This window comes from Botryllus schlosseri, chromosome 14 (genome assembly GCF_051294905.1).
Source record: "Botryllus schlosseri isolate E-star chromosome 14, Bs_hap1, whole genome shotgun sequence".
Lineage (NCBI taxonomy): Eukaryota > Metazoa > Chordata > Ascidiacea > Stolidobranchia > Styelidae > Botryllus > Botryllus schlosseri.
The window spans coordinates 15950482-15974089 of record NC_137249.1 but is presented as its reverse complement, the minus strand read 5'-3'; the positions used below and the strand labels follow the sequence as shown (position 1 = coordinate 15974089).

The 23608-nt window shown below is 41.4% G+C and overlaps 1 protein-coding gene across 1 annotated transcript in view; it reads left to right on the top strand.

Annotated features, from left to right (window-relative positions):
• Positions 1–23608, top strand: part of LOC145455873 (bridge-like lipid transfer protein family member 1) — a 72319-nt gene that overhangs the window by 21956 nt on the left and 26755 nt on the right. The window contains exons 20-54 of the mRNA XM_080333894.1: positions 1724–1919; positions 1983–2071; positions 2467–2639; positions 2873–3017; positions 3767–4004; positions 4947–5156; positions 5488–5586; positions 6254–6371; positions 6447–6692; positions 7744–7998; positions 8265–8404; positions 8957–9092; positions 9497–9610; positions 9673–9757; positions 10882–11147; positions 11697–11843; positions 12041–12097; positions 12534–12666; positions 13246–13355; positions 15296–15458; positions 15531–15603; positions 16401–16546; positions 16751–16936; positions 17453–17661; positions 17961–18143; positions 18760–18919; positions 19032–19170; positions 19340–19461; positions 19861–19989; positions 20614–20740; positions 20805–20993; positions 22000–22104; positions 22167–22250; positions 22317–22399; positions 23422–23577. Of these exons, the coding sequence (XP_080190020.1) occupies positions 1724–1919; positions 1983–2071; positions 2467–2639; positions 2873–3017; positions 3767–4004; positions 4947–5156; positions 5488–5586; positions 6254–6371; positions 6447–6692; positions 7744–7998; positions 8265–8404; positions 8957–9092; positions 9497–9610; positions 9673–9757; positions 10882–11147; positions 11697–11843; positions 12041–12097; positions 12534–12666; positions 13246–13355; positions 15296–15458; positions 15531–15603; positions 16401–16546; positions 16751–16936; positions 17453–17661; positions 17961–18143; positions 18760–18919; positions 19032–19170; positions 19340–19461; positions 19861–19989; positions 20614–20740; positions 20805–20993; positions 22000–22104; positions 22167–22250; positions 22317–22399; positions 23422–23577 (5211 nt within the window). The remainder of the gene's footprint in view (positions 1–1723; positions 1920–1982; positions 2072–2466; positions 2640–2872; positions 3018–3766; positions 4005–4946; positions 5157–5487; positions 5587–6253; positions 6372–6446; positions 6693–7743; positions 7999–8264; positions 8405–8956; positions 9093–9496; positions 9611–9672; positions 9758–10881; positions 11148–11696; positions 11844–12040; positions 12098–12533; positions 12667–13245; positions 13356–15295; positions 15459–15530; positions 15604–16400; positions 16547–16750; positions 16937–17452; positions 17662–17960; positions 18144–18759; positions 18920–19031; positions 19171–19339; positions 19462–19860; positions 19990–20613; positions 20741–20804; positions 20994–21999; positions 22105–22166; positions 22251–22316; positions 22400–23421; positions 23578–23608) is intronic.

The window sequence follows — 23608 nt, the reverse complement described above, 5'->3', positions numbered from 1 at the left end:
ATCGTGGCGCAGTAATGACCGGCTCCGAAATGCCTGTTCCCATGAAATAGCCTATGTATGTTTTTTCTTGAGGGGAAGAGGTATGCATTTCAAACCCAGCTATCTACTGGAGCAGGGGTCACCAACTGTTTTGAAACAAAAAGCTACTTCTTGTGTAGTGTGTACTGATTATTGCGACGACCGACGGGTAACCACGTACTCCCCTTACCAAGAACAAAAAACGATCACTCGCAGGGACTCAAACCAGCTCCTCCAAGCTCAGTTGCATTGCTGCAGTGCGCGCCGAAGCGCCAATCTCCGCGTCGAGACTCGGGAATATTAACTATAGATTCCTGTTGAGCCGCCACGTGGGCGAAGACAAGCAATGCCCCGAGCTAATGCGTTCGTATGTTCCTTGGGGTCGGCCGACCCATGTTTAACTGCTGCTCATATGAAACTAGCTTCAACTTTCAAATCTCTCATTTGGATATTTGCTACAGCGCAGTGGTGGCCCTACGAATGAGGGGCCCTAGGCGAGACTTACCAGGGGCCCCGCTATAAGTATCTATCCGTGACTTATGGGGGGCTTCGCCCCCCAGATCCCCTTTCGCGTCTGTTATTATTATTCATCTATCAAGGTTTGGCCAGGTGCTGGATTCGGCCATTTTTATTTTTTCATGTGCGCAAGGATAGACTACATTAAAACCAAGTAATTCTACCGCATGCAGAGACGTGATGATTATCGAGATATGGTACTTTTCTAAAAATGCAGAGATTTGATAATGATTGACAAATCTGTACGGAATCCTATTCTTGCTTTACACGGATTTCAATGTTTATTCGTTATTATACTTGAAAAAAGCGCATAATCGAAATAGGAGAGCCCTTCGACCAGCCCCCCCCCCCCCCCCCCCCCGGCGACCGCCCACCTCGCCCACCGCAAAAGTCACCACCACTACAGCGACCGTGGGCGACTCATTTGGTCCGCGTTGGTGACCCCTGTACTAGAGACATTTGAATCGCCAAGATCGAAGAACATTTTCAAGAATTAATTAAATTCACGAAAATCCTCTATAATTTATGTTGGTTTACGAAATACTTTTGAGTCCCCTTCGAGCACGCTCCCCATCCTATTAAGGAATTTGGGGTGCGGCAGGTAAAGACCTGGCAATAATGCAAATCGTTGGATGCGATAAATCATCCACTATAAAGTTGGGCAATTGGTATATTATGACGTAATAAGCAAATGACGCATGATGTATGAAGAAAGTTGATATCTCATTAAGCCTTTTCATCGCAATCCTTGTATTGTCTTCCGATATATCATTTAAGATTATAGTCCTAAGCAAAACAAATGTAATCATGAGTAATCGTGATTACTTTTTCAATGTAATCGCAATCGTAATCGACTACTTCTTGATTTTGCTGTAATCATAATCGTAATCGTAATCGCGTGATTCCGAAGTAATCGTAATCGCAATCGATTACATTCATAGAGTAATCACCCCATGTCTGGTTACTATAGCCTAATTACCGTATTGTGATATAAGATATGTTCAAAGTCAAGCATGGACTCTACCGGTACATGCCACTATACCGTGTTCTAAATTTCTAACTATGCTGAAAATTTGACGTTTTATAACTTTAATTCATGGAGAAACTTCAATCTCATATAATTTGCAGTACTAGTCCACGGACTGGCAGTTGAAAACCGATGAAAATATTTTTCAATCTTATCCATTAGGAATCTTTGGACGTGCAATTGACTCCGTTTCTACTGAATACGTTAACTCATTTCATCGATGCTGCCACTCCTGTCGTAAAACACGACGACCCTATAAGTGTCATCTCACAATTGGAGATGCATTGCGTCAACGACGCTTCCGATAGGATACCGGAAGACCAAGATTCGGACGAATCCGATGTAAAAGAAGGTTTGCGTGCGTTGATGTGATGAAAACAAATCATTTTTCGTGCCTGAACTGCTTTGTGCTGTCTGTTAGCTGGCAAAAAGAAGAATGATAAGATTGAAAAGGCAAGGCCTTCCTTGAAAAGGCAGAAAAGGATGGACGGCAGTGTGGAGGAAGAAAACGTAAGTTGAATTCTTCCTATATTTTTACGAGCAATGTATGCTACGGCTGTTTAAAAATATCCTTTTTTTCAAATCGTACTACTAGCTACTTGATAAAATTGTTGGATTACCTGAAAGAACGCTGTACACCAATTTTGGCTCAATTCCAACCAGCTGAGGCAAAGTTATCACAGTAGAATATTTTGGTTTTTTGAGCCAAATTTGTTTTTTTTAAGCAAGCTTACAATTTAATCAGTGAATCCGCGGAATTCCGAAATAAAAAAGTTATTTTGAACACCCTCACCCCCGGTTTCGACCATGACTCTTCAAAATGAAACCTAAAGCCCTTTTTAGTATGTCCTATATGAAGCAGTGACTTGTGATGCGATATCACTGTCTTGTACCGTTGCCTGCAGAAATTGAAACAAACACTCACGGTTACAAAGCCTCCGCCCGGGACGAAATTGAGTGTAAAAGTCGACAGAGTCCGGATAAACGTTCTGCAAAGTGATTTGGGCAACGACAAGATATTCGGTGTGGGACACGGCAAAGTTCTACCTGTTCCTTGTGTCACTGTGTTGTCGACAAGGTACGATGCCGTCTTGATGTTGCTAATCAATTCAAATATGCTTTGGAAAGCCAAGACTAACCTATGTTTGCAATTCTATTTTGACTTCATACTGATTTATATGTCTCCAGTGTGGGATAAAACTGAAATCGTTTACGTCACGTGTAAATTCAGACTATGTCCACTGCTAATCTAAGGAATCCAATGCTCATCCCATTCTACAAATCCACTTTTGGATATTCTTTTCCTTGCAGATTGGATATGCTGAACATATCCGTCGATATGAACAGTAGACGAAAAAATCGTCTTATGATCGAGAATTTGAGGAAGATATCGAGGTCTTACTCCGGCACTAACGTTCCGAATCTACCCGATTCCGATTCGACGTCGTTCGGGAAGGTGAATCGTGTTATTGTAGACAGTTTCAACTTGATATGTGCGTTTGATAAAATTCACCGAGTTTAACACAAATTTGAAGTTTCGGGCATTTTAGGCAGATGGGAATTAGTGGCAACGATTTTTCATAGCTGTTTACGGATTCGGACACGATTCAAAATAAATTCCATTGGAACTTAGATGTGAAAATATCAAATCATCTCATCTCCAAAAATCACCATGTAGACCTGTGAGCGACAATGTGCATATTTGTCTATGACGTAATGCGATTCTTGTCACATTCCCAAAGGGTTATGATATTGTAAACTGTAACACGCATCGGAATCCGTATTTTTGTGATATAGCCCAAAATGAATTAGGTTTTTCCTCAACGGTTTCCATGACAGTAAATTCCTTGAATGAATTCCTTTAATGAATTTACCGTGAATGATCGTGTGGCTTTGTGGCATGACTGCTCAGCTATTTCCTGAAACTCTGAAGTGCACACTCATTCAGTATTGGTAGGTTTTCAGTACCTGCTGATTGAAAAAATGTAGGTCATAAATTTTCATGAATATAAGACAAACCAAGACACAAGCAAAAGAAATATGGACAGATCTTATTAATACAGAAAGCGTAGTTTTATGAGGCATTGTCCTTCAAATAAGGGCAAGTCTTATGAATAAGGAAGGTATGGCGATTGGAAACCCTGATTGTAAACATATATTATACAAACATGTACACCTAATCACCAGCCCCGTCTCGTTTTACAGTCGAAATTGAGCGTATCTTCCGACGTTAGTCATCAGCATCACTTCTTGGTTCTGCTAAACGCGAAAGCCACCGCCAAGTCCGTCGCCGTGCAAATGCGAGCCATGACCGTGGACGGGCGAGTGCCAGAGAGGACGTCCATAGCAGCGTTGCCGAATAAATCATGCCGGGCGCCGTTTTGCTTCAATCCGTCTGCAGTGCCGCGGGCTAGAATGGAAATGGTGGAAAAATGGCATTCTGGTGAGTATCTCTGTTCATGTTTCTCATCACAGGATCGTTTATTATTCATATTAAGTAGACAATGGGTATTTACAATGGTATAAAGTAGGCTACAAGGTGTAAAATGAGGAGCACACTGACAGCAAGCACAACTGGTTAAATGAAATGACTTTATAAAGAATTTTGACAATTTTTTAACTATCTGGATAATTGACTTATTTTCGACTATTTGGGACAAGTCAAAAAATCTCCCCAGGGTTGTATTGACTCGAGTCATTTTCTCAAAATACGGAGATGACTCGACTCGAGTTAATCTGTGCATTGACTCGACTTGGACTCGAGTCATTGCGCATGATTCGAGACTCAGACGGCCAAGACCGACATTTCATTTCAATTTCGAAGAATAGTAAAGTAACCACCCTATCAGGGTTTCGTCTATTGGTACTGGTACTTGAAAACGCGACAAGAAACTGCAAAGAGTGAGGAAAATTAGTATATTATGAATCCAAACCATTCGATATCACCAAACAATGTCATAAAAAATGGGTTCAACAAGACTTCTACTGGAAACTGACCAGTTATCACAATGGCTTGGACTCGGACTCGAGTCATGATACCATGACTCGGACTCGACCCTCTGCTCGATGACTTGGACTCAGACTTGACTCGGTGGTGAATTAAAAATGACTCGACTTGAGTCGAGTCAAAACTGTAAAAGTTAGATTGACTCGTGACTCGGAGCCTTGTGACTTGGTTACAATCCTATCTCCCCCAACTTATAACACATGTAATTTCAATAAGGCAACAGAAGTTTTGTCATCCAATTGAAGTTTCCAATACTTTCTTTCGAGTTGCGTACACGCGTCATATGTAGATTTCGGGTTTGTAGATTATTTTCAAATTTAACCGGCCAGCAAGCAGAAAAACGTTGACAGCCACTGACAACCCTGTTCTCGTCGGCAGAAAACGACGACTCCACGCAGAGAAAAGTGAACAGATACCAAGCCCCAGGCCCGCCGCAGCCATGGGGCTGGGTGATGCTGGAGGCGGGGATAGACCGGGTGCGGTTGAACGTCGTTAAGCAAATGTCCGTGAAGGGCTCGGCGGACAGCAAGTCTGGAATGCAGAGTCTCTCTTTTGCCACGGCCTCCGAAATGAATCAGGATTTGGCGGGTGAGTTTGTGAAGTATTGTCGCTACGTGACGGAAAACCGAATGGGTTGCTAGGGGAGTAATTGTAGGGTTACCGATAGACTTGGACAACTATAAAATTTTCAGCTTTTCCGGGGGATATTAGAATTGGAATTACAACTACAACTAACTGGTAAACGTATCTAATCTTTCGACGATAACCTACATTAGAAATAGCAGTATGTACTGGTAATTGAGTATAAATTTATGGTGATATTTTTATTTCTACTCAGTGCCAATGCTGACTATTTTAAACACCTCTGCGGTTTACATTTTGCGTCGTGTCAGATTAATGGTTATTTGTCTTTCCTCAGCTCGTCGAGATAATCCGACCGGAGAATCCTCTTTCGAAGAGACGTTCCACGTCCATTTCGTCGACGAATCCATCCAATCCATGCCCGAATCCGATCAAGGTAAGTGCATAAAATGCGCAGTTTGAGTCAACATATTCACAAACGAACAAGTGTTAAAAAGAAGCCGTAATTGTTTTTGAGGAGTAGTAAAGTAGCTCTGATTTCATCTTAATTGTAGATTTTGGGCCTCTTATATTTCGCTCACCAAGTTCTCTTGTCTGATTTCGGACGATCTCGAGCTGCTACAATTACCGAACATTCCATTCCTGCACCCATCCCTATTCAGACTGCGGAGTTGGCCTGGCATATTTACACCAAATTCCTCAAACCGTAAATTATCTCAAAACTACAACTAAGCAGTTTTCCATTCCATGACAAGACCTTGTAGGGCTTGTAGCGTTCGCTTGGCCATCATGGCCTTCGGTGAGCACTGGAAATAACACAAAAATATGAACATATTTGGTAGTAAGTTAACAATAAGGACAGACCTTATAAATAAGGTAGTTTCTTGTTGTAGTTTCAACACTAGACTTTCAGGGACCCCTTAAAACTGGTACGTGGACCCCCGAAAAGTTCTTGGACACCATGATAAGAACACCTGATCAATACAAAATATATCAATATAGATAATGTCAACAGAAAATGAGTGACATTGATATCTTTTTCGACGTCACAGTTGGAAGCTCTATTTTTTATGCGATAGATCTCGATTTTCTGCATTTTCCAGTCGTTGAAGACGAATGGACTGTGAAAGACAGCAATCTGCACGCCAGCCAAGGAGATCTCTTTATTGGATCAGTTTGGATCAATGTCCCAGCTCCGCCGCGAGAAAAGTTTTCGCCGGGGTCAGTCTTATCATTCATTGCACCAGCTTGTGCATCCCGTTAAACCCCATGAATTCGAATTTGATTTGTTTGCAGGAAATCAACGCGCCATTGGAACCTGCTTACCTGTGTCAGCTCCAGCATCATGTCCTGGCTGGACCCGGCCGATCAGTTGACCACGTCGTTGTCGCGCTACAACGAAGAAAAACTGACGAGGCAATGCTCGGTGATCGCGTGCGTGCTGACGCAAGTCCTGGACCGCGTCACTACCGGGGAGGAGGGCCCGGAGAAGCCGATGGATCTGATGAAGATGAAATACGACGTGCTGACGCAGAAAGCCAAGTGAGCCGATTGCCATATCGTGATTTTGACAAAAATACATTGGAGTATTTGGTTGTATTAAGCTTGATAGGCCTATTAATTGGCTACTAATTGGACTAATTACTGGTTGAAAGCTGTATGAGTTACGTCTGAACGGTAACCATACGATGGAATAAAAGCTGTGTGTGAGCTACGCCTGAAAGGTAGCTACATACGACGGAAGAATTGGACACTGATTTATCACTAATTGTCATAAACTGACACTTTACAAGTGATATCTACATACGACGAAAGAACTGGACATTGTATTGCTATAAAGAGACTGTGTTGCTCACAGGCACCTCTGCCTGACAATTTATAAGTGATACTGAAGATATAGGTGACCTATATAGAGGGCATTGCGTCTTCGCGATCTATACGTTGCTGTCGTAGCTATATAATCAGGTGTAAACCCAGTGAATTGTATTTCCAAGTGTTCTGTGTTTCTGCTCGAGTGGGATTGAATATAACGCCATGAATTTCTACTCCATTAAATGAAAGTCTGAAAACTATTGCAGTACTGTTACTAGATTTAGTCGACGGTTGTCATACTTTTAGCAGGTGATAGGTGACTATTTTCGAAATTGAAAATGATGTATCTGGACTAATGCAAAATGAGTGACGGCGCAGGAACTACCGTATTTCAAGTGATGCTGATGACAATTGCGCTCATACTTTTGCCGGAAACTTATCACAAGTGGCGTAGTTGGTCAGGCGTTGACATTCTGAACCCAAAGATACATTACTTGTTGGTTTCGCATCCCGTTAAGGTCATGTTTTACAGTTTCAAAAAGTGAAGCAAAATTTTTCATAGCGCTGTACCAATTGTCATTACATACCATACTTTTCATATGAGGTTATTTCTAGGAGTCATTTAGATAGTTGGCCACTGAACTAATTGCAATTGCACAATCCCACTACCCCAATTTTGATCATAGCGACCCTCTAAACAACTCATTACCTAGCGCCACAATATCAGTCACAAGCGTCGCTTTGAATAATTCTCAAGTTTTCCGTTTTTTTGTTTGTTCAGACTCCTGAGAAAGGATCCAAACTTCCTTCTCAGTCACGAGTTGCAACGTCTCGTCAGCACACCGGACGGGAGGCAAATGGTGTCGTCCGTAGTCGGAAGTTTCGACCGGCAGACTCCGGATTTACCCGCTCTTTCCACCCTCAAAAAGGGCGTGTTTGCGGTGTTGCGGCAATTAGCCAGCAATTACTCTGGCGTGTTCAACTCTGCTAAGTTGAAGCAGGCGGAAAAATTGAAGAGGAACGAAATTCTCAACAGGTACGGTGTTTTTGAACATCGGTTTCGAACTTTAGAACGTGAGATTCGGTAGGAATGCCTTGTATCATATCCGTCAACCTGATTGTTTAGTAAATTACCTCTAACAAGTAATATTTTCACCCAGAGTTGTACCAAAATCGGGCTGTCACGAATTTATGTTGTACGTTTATGTCTCTTCTTTTGACCGCCAACTCTTACAGCGCTCAAATATCTTTTGTCGACATCCTCCTGAAATTTTCAATTCCAGTCAGAAATCTCCTTTTCAGAAGTGAAGAGTACGACCGACCGAAATCACCTTCTCTCGTAGTAACTATCGATCCGCCGATCATCAGGCAGGAGGGAGATCTAGAAACTGTACAAATGGATGCGATTCCCATACGCGTGGAGCGTCCGGTGTTTAAAAAAGGTACTAATTTGAAACCAATAGGCATTCAGTGTGTCCTTGAATCAATCAGTTAGAAAATTGCCATCAACCTTGAACATTAACACAGTAGTTATGATCAGACATTGTGATTACGATTAATTCTGAATCGTGCGATTACGGTTTGACGAGTATAAATTATCAAATCTGTGTCCAGTGTATATACTTCTATTCTAGCAGCACCATTCAAACCTTGTTTAACTAAGTATAACCATTTTACTGAGACAATTCGAACACTAACAATTGTACTCTAACTGGTAGACAGGTGTGTAAGTATTGGGGCCTGTTTTGCCATCAGCTCCCAAAATTTTGCCGTTAGGGGTCCATACAATAACCCAACAAAATGAGGGGTCACCATGAAACAAAGGTTAAGGTTTGGGTAAGGGTTAATTTATGGGTTGAGGTTGACGTTATATAGTAGTGCTCATTGCTCATAGGTCTGGCAAACTTTGAGATAATTTCGCTCGCAAACCATGTTACTTCACACTTTATGATGAAACCGACACCTCAGACATCTTAAAATCGTTGTGTTTGAAGACGACGCGTCGTCTGTTGCCGATCCAGAAAAAGGTCAACGGTCGGAGGTCAGAGTGGCGTCGCCGACCAGCAAGTCGAATCCGCAAGTTTCTTCGGCGGAAGAATTGGTTTTGGAGCAGCAAAAGAGCATGTACAGGTGACCACTGGACTATGTTTGCTGTCCACAATAATAATTATGTAGCCTACATGTTACGCAAACTAAAGCATCGTCGGATTGGCATTATCTCGAATACAGTTCAATATCACAACTAGGTCTGGGCAAAATTGAGTACGGTATTACTCTTTGAGTATTGTAGTACCACTCATTGTGACATTACTCGAGTATGGATAATGTAGAAAGTTCACCTTTTATGTAACCATCATCGTATGAGAGATTGGTTACGTGTTTCCTCGAATGCCGAAACCCAAATTGTCACTTAGTTTATTGGTAGTCGGAATGGGTGACACTATTTCGTGAGTGCGGTCTGCGGTTGGAACGAAAGATCACCGACTTTTAACCAAAAATTTTTATTTATTTTCCTTTTTAAATTTTTCATTCAGCTGGATGTCGAATGCGGCTAAAACGAACCCTCCTCCCAGCCCCGACATTCCGGTCAACGCCGCCGATCTAGAATCGCAGCCTCTCATGCGGCAGCCCAGCGCGTACGAAGAAACGTAAGTTTCGGTGTGCACGAACTTGGCGTCTCGACTCTTCAATTTACGTAAATTCTTTACAGCGACTTCGTCAATCCCACGCCGCCGACCAATCGAAAGCAGAACAAGGCCAAGAAAGGAGATGCTATTATTGTTACAAACTCAGAGGTTAGGAATTTTGTGGCCCATCGTGTATTTTACTGTGACGCAGTCGCTTTCGTGTGATTGTACACTAGCTCAGTGGTTCCCAAACTTTATTGACTCATCGCCCACTTAGCAAGCTGGACGTATCTCTAAATGCCAGAGGTGATCAGTAACGAAGAACTCATACTTTTCTGTACTCAAATATATTTATCTACTTGTTTCGCTTACTCGAGTAGTTTCGTTTGTATATTATTTCTACTTCAACAGTATTTTGATATCGTCTTGGGAAAAGTTTGTTTTGAATACACAAGTTGCTACAAGTTGAGAGAACTCATACACAGTTGGTATAATGTGAAGGAGATTTTCCTGATTTGGTTCTTTTCGCCTCTTCTTGGCTGCTAGACATATGCGCCCTCTCGACTAAATCTTACTTTTTGAAACTGTTTACTCCAGGGCTATGTAGGCCAGGAGTTCTCAAACTGTCAAATTTGTCAGTTTAACTGCCGCAATCCTTGAAAATAATGTAGCATAGAGTGTAGGCAATTGAACAGAAAAAAACTGTGCATTTACACTTTCAAATACTTTTTCACACATTTAATGCGATGGCGACTATTTTTAGAAGTGTTCGGGAAAGGCACACGCGTAAATTCTGTTCAATAGAAAGTGTGGTACAAAATTTGTCATTTATCATGCAAGGGGTCTCAAACGTGGCAAACAAGAGAATTTTGTGCGGCTAGCGTCGAAAGCAAGTGTAAAACCAATTTTATTCAAATTTTTTAAAATGCGATTTTTTTTTGTGCCAGGCATGAATTCCTGCACACTAAATCACATATTCTCAATGGGCGTGGAATGTCATTCTGCAAGGTCCCGTCAAATAAGGCCTACTTGGAAAGACATTGAACGACCCTATTATTGATGCAGTTTCATAAAGAACTAGGAATTCGGCCCGCGAGCACATTTGAGTTTGAGACCCCTGGTCTACGCCTTATACTCTGCAGTCAGTAAGCTTCAACACATTTCTTGTTTGTCCCATAAACGCTGGTGGAGAAAACTGCCAAGGTGCCCCTGAAATTTCTCTCGCGTACCCTGGTTTTTAAGAACCCCCTGTTTTATTCCTTTCGTTATTCCATTCATTAATTTACAAACAGGACATCTTTGAAATTTTCCTGCGCAATGTCGGCCTAGACGTGGAATCGCCGGTTCAGATCAAATCGGTCAAAGAGAAAAGCTTCATCGAAGGCGTATGTCTTGGCAGCCTGTCGGTTAACGTGAAACTGACGATGTTGCGAGTCGACAAGCAAGAAGCCGACCCGTTGTATAACCTGGACGGGCAGATGCGGCGTAAAAGAAAAAGCATGAGAAGCCGGAAACCAAGATCTTACTATTCTTCGTTGGAGCACAACCGTGATGCAAGGTTTGTTATCACACAATGTGTTCTGATTGTTGTCCATTTATTACTGTAATTGTGGGGCACAAATATTTACTAGCATGGATGCATGTAAACGACTCAGCTGGAGACTTGTCCATGGCAAATGTTTGAATGAAACTGCAAATTTCATCAGTTGAATTTTTGCTATTTTTGACTGTGGGAATGGATTTTGTCGCCTCAACTGCTTCATTTTGTTTATTTTGTCAATAATGTAGCTATTACAAAAATTACAAGATTGAGATACTATGAGAACATGGGAAACGATGTGATGAATTTTATTATCAAACATGGTCGTCTATCAACTGAGGGAAGGCGCAGGGAAGTAACACATCCAAGCAATCAATAGAACTCAAGCCTTCTTGCTGCTGTTTTGAAAAAAACAGATGATATATTAGTATTAGGACCCAATATGACTTGTTTGCAGTAACGTTGAATCTGGTGATCGTGTCATAAAATTCCTAACCATTATAACCCTACATTATACGGGATATGATATAGTTCATGTTTTCGCACAACTTGGTATCTTCTCCACAGGGAACAGTATCATACGAGCGGGTCAACTTGGCCTCACGCCAGCCCGGGACATGCCCTGCTACCCGTGAATCTACCGCCGATACTGATGTGCCAAGAGATCGAGTTGAAATCTTCTATTGTGGAAAACGATATCGGCCTCAAAGAAAGGTACTCTTTTGCGTAAAGTATCAGATACATTGTGGTGGCTGATGGATATCATGTATCCAAAGATCGTCAAAGTTCCTGTGTCGTGCACGAAAATATGCTTTCGTGAGGGATTTTAAATTGTAACTGTGCAAGTGTTATGTAGTCGATTCCGAATCCGCTTGTGAGGGTTTTCGGTATAATGTTGTAATCTATTTCAGCAATGACTTGGTGAAGGCTGCCGTAATTGCGTCGAACAATCATCACCTGAAAAACAAGTAGGTGTTGAATGGAGCTATTGGTAATACAACGATGAATTCTGGGTCTTTGCTATTCTCTTTAAAAAGAGTAGTGAAAGACAACATTTTCAAGAGTCTTGGAGCCTTGAAACCTCAATCGTCACTACCAATACACGAAAAACATGTACCTCATAGGCGCGTTCAGGCACATAACTTTAAAATTACATCAAACAATAACTTCATATTGTTAATTTATTCGGTAGAAAGTTTTTGATAGACTATCATTGGTAGCAAAGGCTAGTAACACGGTGAATCGAAACGTAAATTCAAAGTATAAGAACTATTTTTCTCCGTGCTGTCTTAATGATGAAAACAAGCGACAAACAAACAAAATTCGTGACTCCAGCTAGGACTGTCAATTCCCAGAATTTTTCCGCAAGTGAAAGCGTTTCAATCAGCATTTTTTGTATGGCAGAAAAACATTAAATGTTGGAGCTGAGTTATCCATCGACCATATCATGCAGAACGTCGACGTGGCTCTGGCCAGGCTCATTCATCAGGTCTCGCAGATTTCCGACAACGTACAGCAAGCGAAGACAGATATCCAGGTTGGGTTTCGCTACAGATAGCCAACCTATGGATAGATGCAAAGCATATGACTGCATGGTGGAGGTATCAGGATACGGGAAACCATTTCTGGCAGCTTCTTAAACAGATATGGTGATCTTATCGCTGGCTGTCGCCACATATTTATGACGCCATTGAGCAACTTGAGTACTAGACGACACAATATGTATAGGTGATTGTATTGCGGCACTCCGGTTGTTCGGAAAATGGTGATTTTTTAGTTTGAGAGGGATTACAGTGGATTTTCGGTGCCGTTACCAGATTATAATTTTTATTGTTGCAATCAGTGTAATAGAAGCTTTCGTTTGAGGGCAGTTTTAATTAATTTTGAACTCGCCACCTAACATTACCATACAATACTTGTTTACTACTGAAAATTGCTTATCATATCCGGATGCCCTACTGTGCTGTGTGCAGTCACCTAATTCGTATCCGTCCATAGGTTAGTTATCTATAGTTTGATATACCAGTTTCATATGTGCGAATACCCGATCGCGTCTCCTTGAGCTAACTCCCAGCATCTAACTGTAGCCCTTATTGATTCCAATGTGGCACCGCAGGTGAATAAATACACGGGCGGTTCCGTGTCGCCAGATTTCAAGATTCTGCACAGGAGAACCACTTCGTTGTTATCGGAAGCTTCCAATATCAGCTCGGGCAGGATCAATAAGTGAGATACCGCACTTAATTAGGAATGGTTTGCTAGCGTCGTCGTCTGTAATCATGTAAATATTTGTATATTTCATGCCAATTTCTACTGCAACTTTTATCAAATATTGCGTAGAAATGTAAAGAAGTGATTTGAAAACATGCTATAAACCAGTGGTCGGGAATCTATGGCTCGCGAGCCATATATGGCTCTTTGGGCTATAAGATATGGCTCTTTGATATATTTTTAAATTTGTACTTAATTTTATCGATATTGCAGCAACTTGTTGGTAAGTTTTCTTAACGGCCAGAATAATTATTCACGTGGCAGCATAAACATGTATTTGAGAGGTAAAGGCAGTGGCGTATCCAGGGTTATGGGCTCGGACCCTTTTACAAAATCCTCAAATTTAAGGTGCTGTAGCGCTATAGCGACCAATATCCCTCTCGAATTCGGTGTACCCGGCATCGCGCGCTGGGCTGCGTGATCTTGGATTGCACCATACGTTGGTTGATCAAGAGAATAGCAGACATGGGGACGCCTATATGACAATCTAGTTCTCAAATACACATTGTCTTCCTGATTTACGCCGAGAAATGAACTGCCTTGGAAGTGACATTCCAATTACAAATCCAAATTACGAATGACGCTTCGCTATCCACATCCAAATTGATAAGTAGCTTTTTAGTACTGCCGTTAAAATGTGGGCGTGTAGTGCAACGTTTATGCTACCGCCGAATTAAGAAGTCGATCAATATTTAGATTTTCGGAATCAGCTATTTACGAGGAATTGCGTTATCACACGATGATTAGTAACCTACGAGTTTTTACAAAGAAAGTATGACGCCCACGACGAATCCCATGTAGTGAGTTCGAATTAGTACTACCATGGCCTACTGCTACTACTACCATGGTTTTAGTAGGCCATGGTACTACCATGACGTCAAATTTTCAATTGTGACGTAACAATTGATTGACATTATGGCTCTTTGAGAGTTAAAATGGAAAATATATGGCTAACATGGCTCTTCAGACGAAAAAGGTTCCCGGCCACTGCTATAAACTATTTCTAGTATGGTTCTATACTCTTTGATTTGCATAACAAAGAGCTGTATGATGAGTTAGCTGCATCTCACTGTAATATATGACACAATGGCTTGCATGCAAGAAGTTCAACTACCCCTGCCAAGCACGACCGTGCTCGAACAATATGTAAATAGATTGCTCTATTATTTCTGTCGTTAAAATTCGAGATGGATTCCCATTTCACCAACGCCTAGGCGAGATAGCTGAAAATTACATTTTCACTGGATCACCTTTTTCAGGCTATTGACTTTGTTAAAGTTTTTTCTGCAATGCCTTGGGCCAAGTTTGCAGACCTGGAGGGTTTAGGGTGTGTTATACGACTTGTTTTAGGGGGAGGGGGCTATTGCGATACGGTTTGGCTTTTGGGGGAAAAGTATTCCCGCATTATGTAATTTTTATGCCTGTGCAACGGCAAAAAATGTAATTTTGAATGTCCGTGAAATGGCAAAGTAACAAATTTGACGGCTCTGCAGGAACTAGGTCATACAACGGAACCTTTCGAGTATCTCATACCCTACTAATTCAGCAAAAATTATAAATGCAACTTTTGTCAAAATCCTGTGCAACTTCCTCGCGATTTTAGTGCTACAAAAACTTGCCCTAGTGATGAGCATTCGGTAGATATTACTGATTACTAGTTGAAGTACAGTTAATAGTTTACATATTATCCATGTGTCTGTTGTGACGTGTGATGGGCACTTGAAATAAGTCAATATGGACGTAAGTCAAAGATAAGGCTGGATCTTATAATTAAGACAACACGGTCAGTTTTATAGTTTATAGTGGAAGTTTCAACATTGAACTTTCATGGACCCCCAGGTTAACAACCCCTGCTTTAATTCTTTTTGATATATAACACCTCTCGTGTATTGTAGACTATCTGCTGAAATGATCCAAGCACTACCGCCCCCAGATGATATTCAGCCGTCCGTCAAAAACGATACAGACGTCACACAAGACGACGAAAATGACAATTCCTCATCTGGCGAGAGTGATTCTGTATCCACCGCAAGTACGGAAGTGCCACACTGCTGGCAGGTGCGGCGTTGTTACTGCTACTACTAGATTCGATCGTTAGAGGCTAGTTTGATACAGGATTTTGTTTTTAAGGTCATGTACAAAATGGTGGACTTGTATGAGAGCCTGCCGGACAATAACGTAGAGGTGTTCGAGAGGCAAGCAGGTACGATATCGTTAATTTACACGGTCCAAATTAGAGCCTTACAAATATAGGAGAATTGAAATAGCAATTCTGATATTGGTAACATATTTTCACCGTAAAGACGCTATTTTTTGTTGGTATGAAAATGTGTAGTCTCAATTTGAACTTGTAATGACTAGCTGTAAATTGAAAAATGTATCCCCCATAAACTTTATCAATATACAATAACACTGCAACTCGTCAAGAAGCTGATACTTCCAGTCTAGCAGGCCTAATTGTAGTTCAGGAAACACAACTTCTCTCATTCTTCGTAAATCAGTGGTTCTCAAAATTATGTCATAAGTTACCGCCTTGCTTGTAAAATGGGTTTTAGAACGAAAAAGGTTCAGATCTGAGCGTATCAACATTGTATGTTGTTGACTGCTTGGTTTTGGAAAATCAATCGCCAATATCGATGATTCCTGGTTACATTACGAGTATGTGACTGTAAAAACGTAGTAAACCGGTACTTACATTAGAAGTAGAACTCAAGATTCGAGTTGCACTCTACAAATTTGAGAACCACTGCCATAAAGCAATCCGACAGTACCAATACTTCCACACAGGCGGATAAAGGTCGAAGTCTAGTTATAGTCACTGGTGATGAGTATTGCGCAGAAACACAGGTTTATGACACTCACACATTCTCTGCTGTTTCTCAGTTCATTTTTATGTAGGATCGTGCCAATCTACTTCTATATTTCTAGCATGGCGTTGTGTTTCCTTATTTAACTTCGGTCGGTCGCGATTCGTTGCCGTAAATCACATCATTACTTCAGATACAATGCATGTCGAAAATGAAAACCTCTCCATTGCCAACGACACGATCAGCCTCAGTACGATTCGTAGAAGAAACACGTTGGCTTTGCCCCAGCATGATCCGTTTTTAGCGTTAGCCCTGCGTGTTACCGCCAGGGTGAAAAAGGTAATGATTTTTCTTTTCGTTAACACGCCCGGCGATACGTTGGCTTTGGATTTCTCATTGGAAATTCATTGTTTTCATGTAGATTGCCTACGATATTTCATAAGCCGTAAATTCATGTTCGGAACTGATTTAGAACACTCGGAAAGCCGTATTTGAATGTACCATGTTTTCAATAGCGTTACTCACCAACGATTTTCCGTCCAGGTGAACATGCACGCGGCTGTGGGAGATCTGAAGCTGAACGCGGAACTTTCTGAATTGTTGACTCGGGTGAATCACTCGAAAAACGTAGTCAGCGCCTACAAGAGTCAGGCTTCCTCGAAATTTACCACCACCCTCAACGGCGTCGGCATCACTTTGATGGATCTAGCGAGCAAACAAATAAGAAACGTGAGGCGTTCTGGGATCTTGCTTTGTGTATAATTATTGTTAGAACTGTTACGGTTCTGTGAGTTTGCCTGATTACTACATTTTATAATATCTTGCAAATTCGACTATTCCTTTGATAACAGATTACATATTTTTAGTGCAGCAGTTCCTAATCTTTTTATAGCCGTGGCCCATTGTCCACTTGATATCCCGTAGCCTAGTTCTCAAGGTTCTGTGTAAGATATTGAAAAATTCTGTCTTTATTATATCATAGTAAAAAGTAACTAAATTCTATACGGCATATGACCCTGGATTGTGACATTATTGTTGTGCTGGTTTCCGGTTTTGTTATCTTCAGTAGTAAGTAGCCTGAGTGTGGGATTTTTGCTTGAAAGATTTCAAACGCATCATCGTATTGTCCCAAAAATATCTGGCAGTAATTGTTTGGTTGTTTAGTGCCTCGATAATTTCTTTTTGATATGACCACGAGGAAATCTTCATTGCTATTCAAATCTGTGTTGGTGATTGCAATTTCAGATAGCCACAGCCTCGATAAAGAAGAGTTTGTTGGACGCGAGCACAGACCATTGCCGAGAGTCTTCGGAGAACGTCGCGAACCTTCACCTGGGCGCGATTAACTTTGACCTCACCCAGCATCCGGCGTCTCTTCACGATATTGTATCGAGAGGCTCAAGACAGCTTTCCGCTCACATATCCGAGTTTGCCATGACGCCCACCATGAGATCGTGAGTTTATTGCATGCACCAAAACAAGGCTGCTGCCCTGCTTCGCACAACTGACTTATGAAGTTCAACGGCAAATCTCGCATTAAAAGATTGATGAAATCTTCTATTTGTATAAATATATGCCAGCATTTTCTGTGCCTTGCAGCCTTACTCATTATTACTACCAAAATTCATGACTCCACTTCAACCATGCATTCTCAACATTTAGGACGTTGGCCCAACTTCAAAATCATTAAATAGTGGGACGTTTGCGTCTGACGTTAGTCCCATTGGATAACAGATAACACTGTTCATTGTAGATCATATCAGCTCGACCAGGTGGACTCCGGGACGCCCCGCACGCCGGTCACTCCCGCTCAATCCATCGTGTCCTCGGTCAATCCGCCGATGACCCCAGTCACCCCGAGCGCCCTGACCACTCTCATCGATTTAACGTCGCAAGATTCTTCGTCGGCAGCTACCAGTTCTCCAGTCAACGCGCAGTAAGTGAAATTATTTGTTTCTCTAGTCTCGGGTATTTGGTAATGTTACTTGAGGTTGCACGACATTTGAGCATGTGTGCTAACCCTAATCCCAATTGTGGTATGCTCATATGTCCACGTACCGGTACTCGCGTACATTTATTGATTTACAAGAAGACAGACTCCGAGTTTGGTAGCAGTGTGAACTCGACTGGAAACAGAGATGGCCAATCAAGTAAAAGGAAAAGTAACTTGACATGCGGAAATATAAAATGAGGATCAGAAAAGTGCTCTAGTAAGCAGTTTCCAAAAGTAGATTTGGTCTTGTAAATATACCCCGAAAACCTCATTCTACTTTTGAAAGTGTTAAATGTAAGTGGTTTTATCTAAAAAAGGCTCGAACAGTCTAAAACGTAACTGCTTGATAAAGTAGCGGAAGTAGTGGAAACCTTGAAGTATTCATTGTTTAAGACCACCTCTGTGATTCAACCAGAAATGTGCACCCACATTTGCGGGATCTGTAAAAAAACTTCATTCCGCCCCAATTTCGGGCTTCAAACCAGGCCTAGCGGTTTTTGGACAAAGCTTACCAACCAAGGCATTTCTTTTCCTTATCTGGTCTGATCTTGGCCTCCAGGTTTCGTTTGACCTGCGACGGCGTCGCTATCATGGCCTCCCTGCTTCCTTCACTGCACGCATCGTACAAGACCGGGTTATTGAAGGGCGAGGGCCGCACTGGCATGGACGCTTCTTTCCAGTTTGCGCTGCCGGACCACGTTCTCGAGTTTACAGCTACCGTGAGTCAATGTTTTGATTCCCGTTACGAGCCACTGCTTTGGTCGTTGAAGACCTTGGTACTCCGAATAATAGAACTTCTTCGTTACTGACCCCCTCTGCCCATTTTTGAAGGACTACGACGACCCGACCTCCACCTTGATCAGATTGCCAGCCATCGAAATCGAGGGTGAATACAAGCAAGGGGAACTGGACTCGAATACCCCGGTAATGGAGACGTGGAAGTCCGATGGAATTCAACGCACCCCTGAACGTGAGACGCCAGATTGTGGACTTTTATCTGTGTTTATTGATTGGGGAATAAGTCGGAGACAAAAAAGCCATAATCTCTCGGAGATAATCGTCATTGAAGGCCGCCACTGATACCGCTTTACCGCTGTGAATTGGATTTTTGCGTTTGACAATTAAAATTTTTTTGACAGGCGTGGCGGTTCGTTCCGGGGATTATCTCTTCTTGTCGATTGAAGTCGGCAGTTTCGAACACAGCCTCACGACGGACCTGTTGAACCAACTGATATTCCTGCAGGAAGTGTTCTTGAAAGAGGTAGATTGCCTTGCTTGCTTCGAAAAGTATTGTTTTCAAATTAACTTTAATCTAATCTTACTAAATTTTAATTCAGGCTATGCGTTTGTTGATATTTGCAATCAATCTGGTGATTCAGTCTTATAGGTGTGAGTGTGTGCGCAGAGAAGACATAACTTGACTATTTGTAGTGGAGTGTTTTAGCCAAATACTGTGTATCAACACAGTAATGTTATTTTACACAGCAGATGAACATAGTTTATTGACATTTACTTGCTAGAAACCAGAAAGATTTTTGCTGTACATCGTGTATTGGTAACAGTTTTGAAACGCATGCACTGTTACTAAACAGCGTCATGCTTTTCATATTCTTCAACGTTTTGATGCCTAGTGACCTAAATTTTTACTTCTTCTCGGCAGATAAACCAAATGATTGAAAAAGTCTCGAAAACAAGCAAGCCGGTCCCGCTTTGGTCCGAGACCACGCTGAGATCGGAATCGCAGCAGCCTTCACCTCCGATGCTTTATCAGCTCCAAATACAGCTGAAGGTAAGGTATCGATTGTGCCTCGGATATGCGAAGAAAAATTATTGAAGAGCTGAGAAGGTCAAAGTTGTCGGGCGTAAATTTCTACGCGATTGCAAGTAGAATTAGCAGTTTTCAACAGACGTCAAAACTATTTCAAGTGGAAATAAAAAAAGAAAGACACAAAGATTGCTCTAGATCTGGTCGAGGATGGCAGACATTCACCTGTCAACAAAGTTTGAGATCTCGCGATTCATCTTTAGGACTACCGCAAAAAATGATTAAAGGCGCTTAAATTTTTCGAAAATGTATTTTCATAGTGGATATGACAATTTTACTCGTGAAAATAAGGCAAACATTTCTCATAACTACTTACATCACTAAATTGAAAATGTAATAAGCGAGCAGTTTTTACCTACAAACATGTCACGTTGAAGTGCAAGTATTTTGAAATCACTTGAGTACTCTGGAAAAGTAGTAGTACTTGGTGTCTCCCACTTACTGTGAGTTAATGTTGAAGTTTTATGTGTTTATACTTGAGTATCCGAAAATTTATCGATTCAATATCATTTTTAAGCAAGGTATCGTTATTTTATAACCGATCGCCTTTCGTAAAGCTACTTTTTCACTCTTTTTTTGCAAATGCAGGGAATTCAAATCACGGCAGCCACGCCTTCGCTCAACGCGGTGAGATTAAAAACGGGTGAGACCATGTTTGAGCTGTCGAATCGAGTGATGCAGAACGCGGGGCGCAAGTCGAGAAGGAAAAAGAAAGGTTTGTGTCGACGTTAACTACGAGCCGTCTCGCGCGGGTCACCGGATTTTCTGGGATGTTTCAGGCATCGACGTGCCAAAGTATTTGAAAATGTTCGGCAAGGCGCAAGTGGATCTGACGCTGTCTCTGGGAACTCTCGTTCACGACAGGGTCTACCCTGAAGCCGAAGCCGAATTTCGGGAATTGGCCTACTTCACGACGCGAATCGGATTGCAAAACACGAGGGAAGGGAAGGATGACCCAGCCGCAAAAGGTCGGTGAAACAATTATAGAGGTAGAAGTTGACAAAATCCTTGCAGTGTGTGTGCAGATATTAGAGTTTCGCGATAGCCGTCACGGCGTGAAGTTAGCCACTGGTACCAGCCCGTGTAGCAAAAAAGTTGAGAAACCATGGTGTAAAAAATAATATTTGAATAAAATGAACCAGGAAATCTGTTTCCAAGATCATTCGAAAGTGCTGCAGTTCCAAATCAAAATTTGTAAAATTCATATCTGTTGGCTCACATTACTGCCTAGCTAACTCATATTTGCGACTGGTCAATATGGCTCTTCAAGAATGACTTTTCTTCTCAAATTGTACTGGCTACTTGATAAAATTGTTAAGTTACCTAATTTAAGCCTACACACCAAATTTGGTTCAATTTCAACCAGTAGCCGCATTGCTACAGAAGTAAGTTCAGATTTATTATATAAAAATAATTAACAAAAAATTTGGTTCAATTCCAACCAGTGGAAGTGGAGTGATATCCATCGAAAAATTTGGATTTGAATATAATAGTATTTACGGTGGGCACCACTATAATAAATAATTAAATAATTTGTCACCGTAAATACTATTTTATTCATAATCCAAATTTTTCGACGGCAATAACTCCGCTTCCACTGGTTGGAATTGAACCAAATTTGGTGAACATCGTTTCTATAGATAACCTAACACTTTCATCTGGTGAACAGAAAATTTTCCAATTTTTTGTTATTTATTTTTATATAATAAATAGAAACTTTCTTCTCCTGTAGCAATGCGGCAACTGGTTGGCATTGAACCAAATTTGGTGTGTAGGCTTAAATTAGGTAACCTAGCAATTTTATCAAGTAGGCAGTACGATTTGAGAAAAAAAGTCATTTTGTAAGAGCCCTACTGTTCAATGGCCAATTGATCATACTGTCAACTCTTGACCAGACGCGCCAGAGCCAATGCTACTCGTCAATATTGTTATATCATTGTAAATTGTGACATCTTAATCACTGTTTTTCTGCAGCGAGCTCTTCGACGACCAGCGGTTACAATCCAAGGATGCCCGGCCACAAAATACCGATGAAGACATCCATGCAAAGTCTGGATGAACGTTTGAGAAATATCAAAAGTATGCTTATTTTTTCGGCGTCATTTAATTGTACTTGATTAGGAATCTTTTTATGTTGTCAGAACCCGACGAGAGCGAAAATAGCATCGTACTTATTTCTCTGACGAGACCGCTTTTTTTCGTGCAACCCACCGCTTTTGACAAAGGTAAGTTGTCTTTATTTTCGGTGCTGTCTGTGGGCTATCGTGTGAAAATACCTCGTGTTTTTACAGCTATCTTGGTGTATCTCTCGTATAAAAACGCTTACGAAGATTGGAAGGAACAGCGCAACGCCGTGCTACAAACTGCAAAGCAGGTAGAGTGACAATCGGACGTCATGTACCTGAAATCGAACCAGCCAGCTTCATGGAACGCCTTGAAATACTCGGCTGTTTTGAAAAAAACGAAGACAATTCACTCAAATGACCCGATGTCGGGTGTTGAAATGTATTTTGATGCAAATTAAACTACCTCCAATCATTCATTATGCCGCCAATATAACTAATGTGAAAAGTTACTACTTAATTATAAGTAGAAGTAGTGATTTCCAAGCTATATCAAAGCTACTTGGAAAAGAAAAAATGAAGATCTGGAAAATAGTTGAAAAAATTTGATTCCTTCAAGGTAACGCTTACTTTTACGAGTTAATCGCTTACATCTTTGCTGCTGATGCAAAATGGCTGATGACTAGGGCGATGTCAAAATTAGTCAAATTTTGTCAAAATTGTAGCGTTATGTAAAAAACTGTAAAAATTGTTTACAAAGTCAAAATTTCTTTGCAACGGGCATTCCGTTTTGTGTCGTAGATGTTTGTGTGTCACCAGCAGTACACACAATTCAGTGCTGCCAGCCAATATATGCTGCTGTCGAACGTTCTTTCTCCTTACTTGGCAAGCTTCTTAGTAAGGACGGACACTTTCTACCTGAGAATGTAGGAAAGCGTCTTTCCGTTGTTGTACTACAACAAATTTAAATTATTTCTACCATAATGCGTGATGTAACTACTGGAATTGTGCATAGGTCCAGATTTCATTGAAATAAATTTTTTTAATGTAGAAATTTGTCAGTTTTTAAGTCAAAAAAGCTTTTTCAGACCAAACTACTTAGTAAAGACACACAGTTCCAACCAGATAAAAAATGTTGAAATTTTGATTTTTTTTTAGGTTTCCCGTTCTTGTATTTCACTCAGAAACTTGATGGTAACATGTCCAACCCGTACTACTTTTCACTTACCATTCCTGTAACTTATCCCCTGTATAGCAGTTTCGCTGAAATTTTACACCTGACGACGATCCACCCTGGTACGCTTCGATCAATGATGCACCTCTTTTTGCCCAGGTTCGAAACGTGATTCAGTCCGCCCGAGCCAAGGCCGCCCCGTCATTTTCGCAGACACTGTCCCGGTCGGATCGGAAAAACTCTGTTTTCCTGCAGCTTTCCGTCAACGACCTCGGCATATGTCTGCCCGTGGCCCACAAAGTCAACACACAACAGGTAATTCGTTTATCGTTTGTGTGTCGGTGTG